Source organism: Cibotium barometz, chromosome 44, assembly GCF_041138505.1.
Source record: "Cibotium barometz isolate CiBa-2024 chromosome 44, ASM4113850v1, whole genome shotgun sequence".
Classification (NCBI taxonomy): Eukaryota; Viridiplantae; Streptophyta; class Polypodiopsida; order Cyatheales; family Cibotiaceae; genus Cibotium; species Cibotium barometz.
This window is the reverse complement of record NC_141089.1, coordinates 44,228,041-44,242,091: the sequence shown is the minus strand read 5'-3', so window position 1 is coordinate 44,242,091 and position 14,051 is coordinate 44,228,041. Positions and strand designations below refer to the sequence as shown.

General features: G+C 47.7%; 1 protein-coding gene across 1 annotated transcript in view; it reads right to left on the bottom strand.

The window, feature by feature from the left end:
• Positions 1 to 4,068: 4,068 nt before the first annotated feature.
• The window catches only part of LOC147613329 (uncharacterized), a 54,467-nt gene continuing 44,484 nt past the window's right edge, over positions 4,069 to 14,051 (bottom strand). The window contains exon 10 of the mRNA XM_086782627.1: positions 4,069 to 5,031. Within this exon, the coding sequence (XP_086638753.1) occupies positions 4,735 to 5,031 (297 nt within the window). The 3' untranslated portion in view covers positions 4,069 to 4,734. The remainder of the gene's footprint in view (positions 5,032 to 14,051) is intronic.

Genomic DNA, 14,051 nt, shown 5'->3' with positions numbered 1-14,051 from the left:
ATATGGTAGTGATGTGTATGAACACACTTAGGACCGTTGGGACATTTTTTCCCTCACTAGGAGGTTTTTTCCCCGTGCGTATGTACACTCTCTTATCTACTCATTTTGAGGTGTGTACTTATCTTTTGTATGTGGCACACATTTGTTCATTCTATTCTAGTGAGTTTGTGTGCTCGCAAGCTTCTCTATCTTGTGTGTGTGCATTGTTGAAACCCTAACCCTAATTCCAACAACCACCTTTCCAAGAACTTGACATTCTAATTCGTACTTATGACAGTCCCTTAGCACCTTTAATCCTCGATTACCAACTACCATCAACAATGGCCAAGTGTACTCCTAAGCAAGAATCCCACATGGATCGAATCTCGAAAGGATTTCTACAATAGGCATACACAAGCCTCCGTGAAGTCCAAGCATTACATGAGACAAGAAGGGAGGCATTTCTATCAACTTATATATCCGTGACCCCTAGAATCTTTACTCCCCAATAATTCTTCATGCTCGTATGCGAAGGGAGTTTGCTAAAAAATGTTGACACCATAAACTGTGAAGTTATACCTCTGTACATACTTATAGGAAATATATACACACAAACTAACCCACATAGAAAATATTTTTTTAAAAATTAAAGGAGATGAGAAAGGAGCTATTACAAAGAGAATGTTTAACCTCCGAAGATCGACTTTTTCTAGGATGTTTGAATGTTGCCTTTTCAAGTCTTGAGCAATGGATTTCTCTTAATGTGATACCAATGTACCCATTTTGAATGCCAATAGTACAAAATGGTACTTTCAAGGGGAGTTAAGTATTCCTTACTTCCAAACCCACTCATAATATTTTCTCCATCCTTGGGTGAGGTTTGTTATGACAGTGCATTTGTTGACCTATTTTGTTTACAATTTCACCCCCTTGAACCATGTCGTGATTATGAGTGTCGCATGCTCGCAGACGTGCCCCACCTTTGTTCGCAATGTAGAACCTACTTTAAAAGATATGGGACTGGACTTCTTCAATTCCTTGTAGGAGTGACCCCACATCGACATGATGATCAGAGTGTTCTCTATTCAACTCTGGTGGACCCCATCAAGTGGGGACTGTCCAAGAGTAAGAGGTAGAGCGATGGAGGATGGAACGTTATGATGCCTTAGTTCCCTCACTCTATGAGATTTTATTGCCAAGCACTTGTTCATTTTGGGCCAGTGTAGATGACTTCATTGATAGTTTCCATGCGGATAGATGTTTAGCTCACCTGCCTGTCATCTAAATGCCATTCTATAGTGAGGATGCCCTAAGACCTCTACCAAGTATGCCACAAGTAGCATATGAGCTAGGAGTACCTCATGAGGATGAGAGGCCTAGTGATGAGTGATGAGTCTGAGTTTGCATTCACATGGTATCTTTCCGATGATAACCTTTTACGATAATCTTTGCTCTTAATTTTTGTTATTTTCTTATATATGTCATCAAAGTGTGCATTCAAGTTTACAGGTTTGCTAGGGTATGTCCATTAATGTGCATTCAAGTTTACAAGTTTGCTAGGGTATGTCCATTAATGTAGTCTTCCACGTCTCCACATTCAACCATCTTACAAGCAACAAACGACGAGTCTCTTCTATTTAAACATGTGTATTTGAAACTTGCACTTTATATATAGATCTTTTGTGATTTTTTACTTTCATTGTTCGCTTGAAGAATATTTACATTGCACCTGGAGTTTCTCTCAATTGCTATCTAGATGAATATTATTGCTAGCAGTTTTTCTTCAAAAGAGTCCTAGTCTTCCTATTCTACATCTAAAATAAGGTGTGCCAAAGGAGTATGCCAAGTACTCACTTCTATCTTTATTGAGCCCTCTTTAGCCATATTCTAACTCTCTAGGCAATTTGTGAGTAATAGTATAATTGTTACAATAAATAGCTCAATAAATTAATTAATTTTAAAAAAAAGCACGAAAAAACCAAGAAGAGAGCTATCTATAGGATCCTGGTAGGTCTTTGGGACACCAACAATGGTACTTTAGACCGATGCCTTGATTTTTCATGGGATGGAACCGTGCATTTTTGCTCCCCTAGAAAATCATCACCGTAAGAGGTTCTTAATGGTTCTTAGATACTCCAAGGTCTTTGGGTCCTTTCTTTGGTCTCCATGAAATGGTGGCTTATCTCTATTTATTGCAAAAAAAAAGCACCAAAAAATCAATCAATTTAAAAAAATTCTTCCAAAACAAACACAGACTATTACCATATAAAAAACTGTATAATCACAAGTGATTTTGCTTCTAGTGTTAGCATCTTGCTTTAGATGGTTCATGTACATCATTATGACTGGGATCATAACCATAAGCACTTTTGCACTAAGTTCATGGATAGAAGACTTTGTACTCATTTATAAGTTAGATCCACATTAATTTTCATCTTTGAATCATCTCAAAGTTTGACCAGTCTTATCTCCATTGTATGATAACTACTTTTATGAATATTCTTTTTTTCTAATCTTGCTTATTTCCTCAAGAACACCTTACTCGTATTTTTGTTGCCATGCAGATAGTACCAAGCTTCATTTTGTTTTCTTCATGCAACATCAACATCATCTAAGAACAGAATCTGTATTAAGAAAGAGGACATATTAACCGCTACCAAAGACAACTACAATATTGATGCCGGCTATCTTACCATCTTCAACAATTTTGACCAAAGTCGTTCGAAATGCAAGATTTCATTGGAATGTGCTTATAATGTATTATTTTATGTGTGATCTTTGTTTGTCTACGCAACACAAGATCTTAGGTGCAAAGTACTAGTTGTAGATTAGATGTTTGTATAAGCTAGAGTGACCACATAAGCCCTGAGAACTAATTTTAAACTTTTTTTTTTGGCCACCCAAGAGTGTAAACCCTAGAAGCCACACACAAAAGACAAAATATAACTCTCGCCACTCATTCTCTTACGCATAATCTAAGTGCTCTTTTCCTTTCCTCCCTTGCTTATCTCTTGTTTGTTGAGCTTTCATGTGCTCCATTGTGTGTGTGTGTGTGTGTGTGTGTGTGTGTGAGAGAGAGAGAGAGAGAGAGAGAGAGAGGATGGAGTGCAGTCACAACAAAGTGAAGCTCATGTGTGTGTGTGTGTGTGTGTGTGTGTGTGTGTGTGTGTGTGTGTGTGAGAGAGAGAGAGAGAGGATGGAGTGCAGTGACAACAACAAAGTGAAGCTCTCGGATGCTCTCACATGACGACACCACCTATACAAGAATCCCAAGCGATCTACATTCACAAGATAAGTGACACACCACTACCGAGCATTCATGTGCTAGGCCCGAACTCAGTGGTTTCTCACTTGAGCTATTGTGCTCTCGAGGGCAAAAAGGCAAAACCCACGACATGTGGTTGCGGTGACAAGGCTACCCAGATGGCATTGCTTCTGGGATTGCCCTACCTTGAGAGTGATGTGGGTCCAAATGAACAATCAGTTGCAAATCTTCTTGAGCTTCAAAGTATCTTGGTTAAATTGGTTGCTGGACAAGATCCTAAAGGAAATAATTAACTTATGTAGTTTTGTGATATTCACGTGCCTTTAAGAGACATGGTGCTCCAAAAGTGGCTAATCTTATAGTAGTTTATAAAATGAATGTGCTACCCTAGTCCAGATTAATGGGTGGACCTTTTGCTATTGGTTGAGGGATAATATGATAATTATCTCCTATCTGGAATTCGGATGTAAAACATTGGTGCTTTTCCATTTCCTTCAATTCTTTCCTCCATGGAACCATTGTATTACATACGGTCTCGTAGACCCTTGGAATCTTCCATGGTAATATAACTTTCTTTCTCATGTATATATAGTAGCGCGGCTAATAAGAGATGGGAAAATGAATACTATTCATCTGGCCTACAGGTTGTACTTAGAGGTTGCTCTTGTTGGTGGCATCTTGTTGCTCAAAAGGATCACCATGTTGTGTTACTAAAAGACTAGCCATTGTGTTCACCATTGTGATAAGTTTTTTGAACACAGCCTAGATCCTAATTCGAGATTGTGCACAAAAAATAGAAGCAATCTGCAAACGACAAAGGTAAATAACAAAGCATTTGCATTCAGTTGCCTTTGGATCGTGTTAGGTGAATATTACAGATGATGTACCTTTACAGTCTAGTGGCCATAATAAGATCCACATGCATTTAAATACCCCACATGGAAATCGATCCTATAGTTCTTTCCACCAAAAAAAATAGTACCCGAGTGTGCAAAAAACATACCCAGAAAAGCAGTACCCAAGTGTGCAAGCCATACACGTGTACAATATCATGTTAATGGGAAACCATATTACAATTCTTCCACCCAAAAAAAATCAGTACAGAAGTAAGTGTGCAAGAAACATACACATGTATATGTGCTACCCTTTAATTCATATCCATGTTAATGGACATTGGACACATGCCTCCTTTTGGATCAGTTTGATAACCTATGTGCCAGCCCGTCGTAGCCACAGGCCAAGTCCAATTTTTTAGATTGCATACTCAAGCTCCCTTGCATCCACCTTTTTTCCCACAATGGGAAGTCGAACAACAAAAGGACCTTCCAAACATAGCCAACTTTCACAACAAATTACAAGGCAATGCTTTCTTAGAACTTACACTGGCAAGAATGGCCCCTGAAGATACCACCTGAATGGTACACCAAATTCTGCAAAAGCTTCGGGATAACGATCACATCCAATACTAAGCTGTGCTACCACTCTAGTCATCAAGCTTCAGCAAGTTCTCTTTCAGCCATCGGACCCCTCGTATTGGCTTTCACTTGATTGAGAGCAACCAGGCTCTCTTTCTCCATCTGTCCCAACATAGTACAAAACTCATTCAAGTCCTCCACTTCTTGTTTAAAAGTCAAGCGAAGGTCTTTCCATTCCAAGGTTGCACTGCTGCTCAGTTTCTTCCCACTACTTTTATTTCGCTTGGATACATCCTCCAATCCTTTGGGATCTACTACCATCTGGGCAAGGACGTTTAGACCCCACCTATCTGCAGCAAAAATAAAGGCATCCTGCAACGGCGATTGACAAAGAATGAGCCCCTCTCTCTCTCGCTCTCTTGCTCTCTCTCTCTCATAGGAGTGGACAGTACATTTACAGGAGAATATCATCCAGTTGCAGAGCCAGAGAATGCATTACTCGAAGGACGGATTCATAAGACCATCTAAGAACATTAGAGAGCAAGCCAACCCCAGAGATCGAGACCCAAGCATAGGATCGTCATCAAGGCCACCAAGGAAGATTTGAGAGAGACAATTGGTCACATGAAGATAAAATTTGCAGCTTAAGTTGAGAAAAGTCAATTAAAGGAGATGATGCCTTCAAATCGGCCTGGGCTGATTACCTAACGGATGGTACTAGGAGGATGTGTTTTTTGGAACATGGGAGAATACATCCAAGGCTACACTGGCAATCCAGTGGAACATTTCAAGTATAGGACGACTTAATCCAAGAGGTAGCCATGCGCTGCTTGCTTACTGCAGCAAAGCCAACAAGATTGGAATTTCAAGCAATCAAAGACACTGGATGGCACAAAACTATGGATAAGCAGAAGAGCTTACTCAAATGCAATTGAAGCACAAGGGTGCACAACAGGCTAGCATCCAGGCAGCTCACAAAGAAGGCAGTCTTAGGTGATAGAAGAGCATTCATCAAAGACTCCTGCAAGCTTAAACCTATCAAACCTGATCGATGTACCACCTAGCACTGCAACTGCACAATTCACAAGCTAACTAATAGGGTTTTTCTTTCAGTGATCCCAGCAATAATGATTCTGTTATAAATCTTCATGGTCTTCATGCTTGTACATAGTTCCTAAGTCATTTTAGCCTCCGGCATACTTTAATCCCCTACATGGCAGGGAATTACTCTCCAGAGAGCAGAGACACTTAGAGCCCGCAGGAGACAGAGGACACCTGGCTTTCGGACACCACGCCTATACCAGAGAGAGATGACAGAGATCAGAGCTCAGTTTCACAGAGAGGGTGCGGAGCGACTGGCTCGCTTCAGAGCACACCCAGGCATGTTCTTCAGGGAGCTGTGGACACCCCCTTCACTGATGTATACCATTTTATACCCCCAGTATGGTACAGGATGGAGCTAGCTAGGTTGCATATCATGATTGTATACTCCATGCATATAGCTTTGCATTCTCCTAGTAATAGAGCTCCATCCCCTGCACACCCAGATTCAGCTTTTTTATTCAGTACTTTTTCATTTTGTTGGGATGACAGAGGATACCCCATCCAGGTACTCCGATTTGTCTCATAGGCCGAGTTCGGTCTTTTGGAAGACGTTAATAAAATCTTTCTTTCTTTCTCTCTCTCTCTCTCTCTCTCTCTCTCTCTCTCTCTCTCTCATGCCAGACCAACAGCCATGTACAGGGCACTAATTTGGGCAGTCAAACTCGAGATCTCCTGATTGGAGCTCGATAGACAGGCTGCACGTCATGATGCTCCCACACCTCATACGTAGCACACTGTCATGTGCATCACATCAGTAAGTAGCACATGGACATTAATCTCAGCATCAGTTACCTTTTGAGCAAGATCAAGGGCCGCATTTGTGCTCACATGGTAGAATCTTGAGCAGCTGGACAATACTGAACAGCAAGGCCCCAAGGACCATTCAGTGTGGACAGCTTTTAGATACATTATATCTAGCCGTGCACAGTTGGTTCAGTTCGCACAGCTGGCTAGCTTACCCTAGCAACCAACCAGAACTATGTAAGGGCAGTCGAGGGTCATACTAGAATCCATTCAGAGATATTGTCTTGAGGCGCATCTTCCAAGCAACAACTCAATATTTAGATCAAAGAAGAGAACAATTCTCATGTACGTTTTTGTTGGGTTAGTTGTGGTGAAATGAGCATCATTTGAGTTGTGCAATCTCTCTCGTCTGCTATCGCATCTCTATCTCTCTCCACACGAACCCTCCACAGGGCGGAGGTTCGGAGGCCTTAACTGGCCAACGGTCGAAAGGCCGGAACAACAACAAGGGCAAAGGAAAGGCTTCATCGGAGAAGTCTTCTGAGAAGAAGCCTGATGCAGACCGAGAAAAACTGAAGGCCGAGCGGACCTACAACGATTGTGGCTAGAAAGGCCACTATTGGAGGAAGTGTCCTAAGCGGACTGGGAAGAGTGCTGATTCTTCAGCCTCAGCTGCAAAGACCCCAGCATTTGTGCACTTAGAGATGATGGACTCAAATGCTTCATCTTCTTCGAGTGAGGAGGCAGTTGGCTTCACCGCAAAGGATACCCGGGAGTGGATTCTTGCCAGTGGTGCTTCCAGGCACATGACTCCTTCCCGTGACTTCTTTTTGGATCTGAAACGGCAACCAGGTCGCATCTTCATTGGCGACAACTCCACCATTCCGATACAGAGTGAGAGCCTAATGGAGATCATTCCCAACGGCAAGGGGGGTAAGCATTCCTCCCGTGTTCTTTACGTCCCCGCTCTTGGTTTTCATCTTTTGTCAGTTCATGAAGTATGCAAGACTGGCTTTCGGGTCGAATTTGAGGAGCATTTAGTTGAGGGTACCTTTGCACCGACAACGAGGATGACCACGATTCGGACCGTTCTTGTCTTTGCTTCTTCTTAGAGATGGCCTGTGTATCAGATGGATGTAAAATCTGCGTTCCTTAATGGTGACTTGCAGGAGGAGGTGTATGTTGAGCAACCTCCAAGCATTGTTGTTACAGGATCAGAAGGGATGGTTTACAGGTTACGGAAGGCCTTGTATGGTCTTAAACAGGCTCCCAGGACTTGGAATCAAAAGATTGGTTCCTTCTTTCTTCGGACTGGTTTTTAAAGATCGGTTGCAGACATAGTTTTTTTTCATACTCGTATGGAAAATATTCCATACTTCCATCCCGTATGCGTATGGTCACGTATGGAAAAACTTTTCATACTCGTGCCAAAAAAGAAAATGTTTTGCATCTTTTCTAGACATAGAGATTAATTGTCAATGTGTGAAAGTCATGACGGATGAAACATGGTCAATTTGTGAAAACCATGATAGACCATCTATCATGGTTTTCACATATTTTAAGTCTCTCATGGTTCACTTCTTTGAAAATGGCATGTCTACCCTTTAATTTAAGAATCAAGCATGAAATCCCACATATGGAATTTCTCCAAGGTTTGAACCATACTTATTTCATAGTTCCAGACTCATACACGTATGTCGTATGGTTGTCGTATGAAAAAACTAGGCCTATAGGTGACGGGTTTTGGCATTTGCCCACTCCACACTCCCTAGTCCCTAGTACCTGCTTTTTTTTCCCCCGAGAAAAGATCCTTTCATTAGTTATATAAAAACGCCCGTAGGGCTACAAAAGATCTCTCCTGCTCATAGGAGAAACATAGCAGAGAATACAACAAGGCAGTCCGGGAGACTCTCCCTAGGAGCTGCAAAATACAAGCATCAGTACTAAGGACTGAGGGGCTAAATCATACAATGGGGAGGGGAATAGCCAAACAGGTGGCCTATAATACCATCGGGGGGATCCCGTGTGTAAGGTGTAGAAAGGGCCGCTGCGCCAGGTAGTGTGAAAGGCCTGGCGCCGCAAGATCGCCTTGTCCGAGTCGCCCCGGATGCGGTCATACTGTCCTCGCAGGGTGTGGATCAACTCCTGCCAGATCCCCCGAACAGTCTCTGCTGGTGGCTCCAGTCTCCCCTCAAAGGCCGTGAAACACCGGGCCCTCCAGGTAAACCAGATGGTCAGGCTGCTGAGGAGCTCCCATCGTAAATCCCTCTCCTGTGTCCAGCTGGCGGACGAGAAATCCGACGCCGGAACCAGGCGAGGCTGGCCCCTAATGAATCTGATGGCCTGACTGTCCTGCTCCATCTCATAGCCCATAGCAGGCCCTGTCGAAGTCGACCAAGCAGCGGCACCCCACGTAAACATTCCCTCTGGAGAGAAGGGGGCCAAAATACGCAGCCAAATCTGCTGTGCCTGAGGGCAATCCCAAAGGCAATGTCTCTGTGTCTCCATAGGGTGGCCGCATCGGATGCAGGCCGCCGGAAGACCGCTGTAAACAAGCCAGGTGCCAACTGCTGAGCCCCTGTGGGCGACCAGCCACTGGAAAGTCGAGATCCTGCGGGCCTGTCGACTAGCCCAGAGCCGAGCCCAGAAATCCTCCAGGAACTCCTGTGAGAGTCCCTGTAGCCGCCAATGCCCCGCTGCAACTGGAGAGACCATCCTCCTCGCCGTCAAAATATGCCTCCCCAACCGAACAGTATACTGGAAAAAGGTGATCTCTGTGGCCTCAAGGGATGCATAAGGATCATGCCACTCGTACTCCCCTGGGTCCCACTGTAACCGGGCCAAGAGGCGCGCTGCATATGCCCATATACACCAATCCGGGAGCACATCAGCAAGGTCGGGGTCAATATGCCACTTCCGAGAAGCGGCGGCCACTACCCGTATCCTCTGAAAAGTGCACTCTGCAACCAAAGGCGACTCCACCTCCACTCTCTGAAGTCTGCCCTCATCCTGTATCTCATAGTAGAGGCATCTGCCATCCTCATTGCAAGCTCTGACAGCAATCAGGATCTCCAACTGAGTAAAGGCTCCCATCCACCGTGGGGCCACTGGCTCGAAAGGCGTGAACCACTCCTCTGTGAGTGCCTCCTGAATATCATCCCTCATAATCATCCCCCCTCTGAAGTGACTCAGCCTCTCCACCTGGATCTCCTCTGGGAGACTGCAGAAGGTCTGCCAGTCTCCAAAACTGCGTGCTGGGCCTGCCGCTAAAGGTCCCCAGGCTAGACGAGGCCGAGAACCCACCATATGACCCTGCTCTGTGCGAACCGCTGGGCTCCAGATGAGCGGCTGTTTGGCCCGCTCCTCAACACAAGAAGGAGGTCGCTGAGAGAGCCCCGGTCTCAACAACTCCCAAGCTCTCAAGATACTCAAAGCAAATCTGTCCTTCCATCCTCTACTGAGGCCTGTCCTCATCTCTATGAAGATCCAGCGAATCTCTGGTGCCCAAGTGCCCCCTGCTGGGGGAGCCCGAGCCTGCAGCCGCTGCAAGAGAAGCTCTTTCCAAGGCTCAGCGCCTAGAAGCAGCCCCCGAACAATAAGCTTCCCCAATAAGGCTCTACTCTGATCGACTGGATCTATAATGCCCAAGCCTCCCTGAGCCAGCGGAAGTGTAATAACTGCCCATGCAACCTTTGCCCGGGCTGGCTGACCGTCCCGCCTAGACCAAAGAAAGTTCTTGATCAGCCTTTGTACCTGGCTGATGCAAGAGCTCGAGAAGATCCAGCAAGACGTAATGTACCACATGGTCGCTAGCAGCACCTGATTTGCCACCACCACCCTCCCAGCCAAGGATAGTCGAGCTGTACTCCAATACAAAAGCTTCTTCCGAATGCTCAGAAGAAGCGGGGCAATCTGCTGCTCAGGTGACAAATCCAGTCCAATCTGGCATCCCAAATACCGCACTGCTGTGCCAGGAGGAATCCATCTAAAACCGGGGTCCGAGCTCCATGCCGGAGTGGGAGCACTACTGATCCAAAAGGCCACTGTCTTGCGCCAATTGATCAATGCTCCCGAAGCTACACTAAAAACTTGGAGCGACTGCTCTGCCCGAAGAAGATTGGCCTCTTGGCCATGCAAAAATAAGCCCGTGTCGTCTGCAAACTCAGCATCAAGCAGGTCCTTCCCCCGGACTGGGAGCTGGAGTCCTCTCAAACCAACCTCCTCTGCCGTCAAATACATGCTCATAGCCTCCGCAAAGAAGAGAAAAAGAAAAGGGGCGAGGGGACACCCCTGTCGGACTGATCTGGTCAGCTCAAAACTCGGCCCCCGTCCTCCTGCAATCAACACCTGGCTACGAGTTGTGGAGTACAGAGCCGCCACCCCTCTGATCCATCCTGGCTCAAAGCCCAGGCGAAGCATAGTGCCCTCTAAGAAACCCCAATCAACTCTATCGTATGCCTTCTCAAAATCTAGAAGCATCACGACCAAGTCCTCGCCAAGAAATCTAGCTCGGGCCGTCGCCTCCCAGAAAGTAAAGATGTTGTCAAGGATACTGCGCTCCTTGACGAATCCTGTCTGGGTAGCATGAATCAACTCCCCCAAAAAGGGTTGGATCCTCAAACTCAAGGCCTTTGCCAAGACCTTGTAGACAGTGTTGAGAATCGTAATAGGCCTCCAATGCCGAATATCATCTGATACTCCCTCCCCCTTGGGGATAAGAAAGATCAAGCCCTCTGAAAAGCTATGTGGCATCACCCCAGTGTCCAAAACATACTGAAAGCCCCTACGGAGGCCTGGCCCCAAAAGGTCCCAATAGCGCATAAAAAAGGCCGGCGTCAGTCCGTCCTCCCCTGGGCAACTATGTCGCGGCAGGACCCTCAAGGCCTCGGCAAGCTCAATCTCTGAAAGAGGCGCACCAAGAACTGTACGCATACGATCTGTGACCCTCCTCTGCACATGGGCCCACACAGTCTGTCTGCAAGCATCTCTGTCCTTAGTGGCTAGCTCCGCTGAAAGCAGGTCTCTATAAAATGCAATGGCAATGGCTCTGATCTCCCCGGGCTCAGTAGCTACCGAACCATCCGGTCTACCAAGCTGACGGACTCCTGCCCGAGCATGGCGGGGTCCAGTGATCTCAAAAAACTCCCCAGTCACTCTATCACCAAGCTGCGTCCACTGAGAGGTCTGACGACGATAGTAAAACTCATGTCTCTGCTCCTCTGCCTCTCTAACCTCCTGGCGTGCCTGGCTCAGCTGTGACGCCAACCACTCACATGCAGGCTGCTGCTCCTGGAGGCGCTGTAGCGAGGCAAGGCTGCGTCTCAACCGATGCTCCCGCTCGCGAATCTCTCCCAGCCGTGTCAAAGCTGCAGCGTGCAGAAAAGAGCTAAGCTCGATGAGTCCCTGGGCACACTGGCCTGCTGCATCCTGGTCAAAGCACTGACTATCATGCCAGATCCTCTCGATGTCCTCAGCGAGACTGGGATCTGTAAGTACCCTCTCTGGGATCCTCAACTGCAAGCTGGGCTCCCGTGTCAGGATAACTGGCGCATGATCTGAAAATGAGGTGCCAGCGAGAATGCCGACGGAGCCCCCTCGCTCCCCTAACCAATCGCCCACATAAAAGCGATCAATCCGTGATAGATTAGTCCCTCCCTGTCGGCGATCCGACCGAGAGAAACTAAGACTGTTCTGAGAGCGGGAGAAGGCCCCATGCTGCCATGCATCAGTGATCCTCAGTGACATGCAAAACCGGTCCCAAGCTGCAAGCTCCGTGCCGTGCACTGTAACATGACTGCCTCCCACCCTATCGGCCGGGTCCTCAAGCATGTTGAAGTCTCCCCCGACACACCAATGTGCGGCCTCTAGCAATGCATCCGTAACCTGGGTCCAGAACTCTGCTCTGGCACTAGCATGATTAGGCGCATAGACGTTGAGCACGCCCAATAGCTCATCATGCATCCTCAGAATGACATACTGTGCTCTACCAGGCACAATGATCCCTCGATCCACAATGGCTTGCCGCCATACATCTGCAATGACCATGCATACTCCTCCCTGTCCACCCAAAGGACCAAACCCTACAGACCAAAAGGTATCCCATCTACCAGGCATCACCGAACCATATCTCCGGATCCTGCTCTCACCCAAATGGTGCTCCTGCATCATCAAAATATCAATGTTGCCACCAACCAGGCATCTCTAAAGCTCCTACCTCAAGCAACCTCGATAGCGTATAAAATGTGCTCCGCCCAAGCCCTGTACATTCCATGAGATGATCCTCATGGATGACCTGCTGAGGTGGATGCTGTCTCAGCCTCGTGCGGCGGGCCTTCGCAAGCGGCTTGGATGGAGAGTAGTCCCCATCCGAGCGGCTGCGAATCTGCCCACCCGGTGTACTGCAAGAATCACGGATCAGGCGCCAGTGGCTGTGGCCCATGGCGACTGCCTCCCGCTCTGACAGAGCAACCTCGTGTATACATACATATCCAGGGTCGCGTGCTAAGTCTGCCACTATACGCACGACCAAATGACGAATCCCTGAGGCATCCACACTCCCGGGATCCAAGAAAAAATGAGCCAACTCCCAAAGCCGGCCTATCACATCTGTCACCTCCAGATCGCTCACATGATGAGAAAACTCAACTGCCTGAGTCTTCAAAGTGCTAAGAGCGAGCTCTAGAGTCCACTCCCAGTCGCAAGGGCCACATAGAGGGAACGAGAAGGCCACCGCTGAATCAAGTGCCTCCTCCCCGTGGGCCGGAGGTATCACTACATGAACTCAGATGGGTGCTGGCTCATGGGGGCCCTCTGCTCCAAAAAGCCGAGTGAAGGCGTAGTCGAAAGCCTCCGATCGCTGTCTAACACCGAGGCGACTCAGCCGACTGCGGATAGATGATATCCGTGAAGCCCGAATCGGCATGGTAGGTCTCCTCTGTGGTGCTCAAGCGAGGTCGGTGCTCAGCGCCCTCCGGACTGCGGGCAAGCGCCAGGGGACTGCCAGGGTCTCCCGGGAAGGCGAGGCAGGTGGGGGGGGAGGAGGGGGGGGCGAGGGAGCCACTGCCGAAACCGGAGTGGGGACGGGAGGAGGCGAAGGTGGAAGCGAGGCGGTGGGAGGGGATGGGGGTGGGGGGGTGAAGAAGGGGGTGCTGGCATCTCCTGGTCCTCAGTCGTCGCTGTAGGTGTCTCCTCCTGGAGGGGAGCAAAGCTGTTCCTCACGGGAACCCAATGAGGCTGAGACTGTGGCTGCTGCTGCAGCGGTCTCTGTGCGTGCTGTTGTGGCTATCTCCCTCGGCGGCGCCCCTGTCCAGGCTGCCACTCCGAGGTCTCTGTGGCCTGAGCAGGTGTCCCAGAGGCAGCCTGCCGTGCCGCATCTGTGGGCGGGCCATCAGGGGCCTGCTGCTGTGGTGAGGGTCGAGGTCTCCTGCGAGATGACCGACCTGCCTGCATATGAAGCACTGGTTCAGGAGCCCGAGAACTCCACTCTCTGATCAATCCATCCCCCCCCTATCCTAGGTAGCTGAATGACCTTAGGAAGGGAGGAG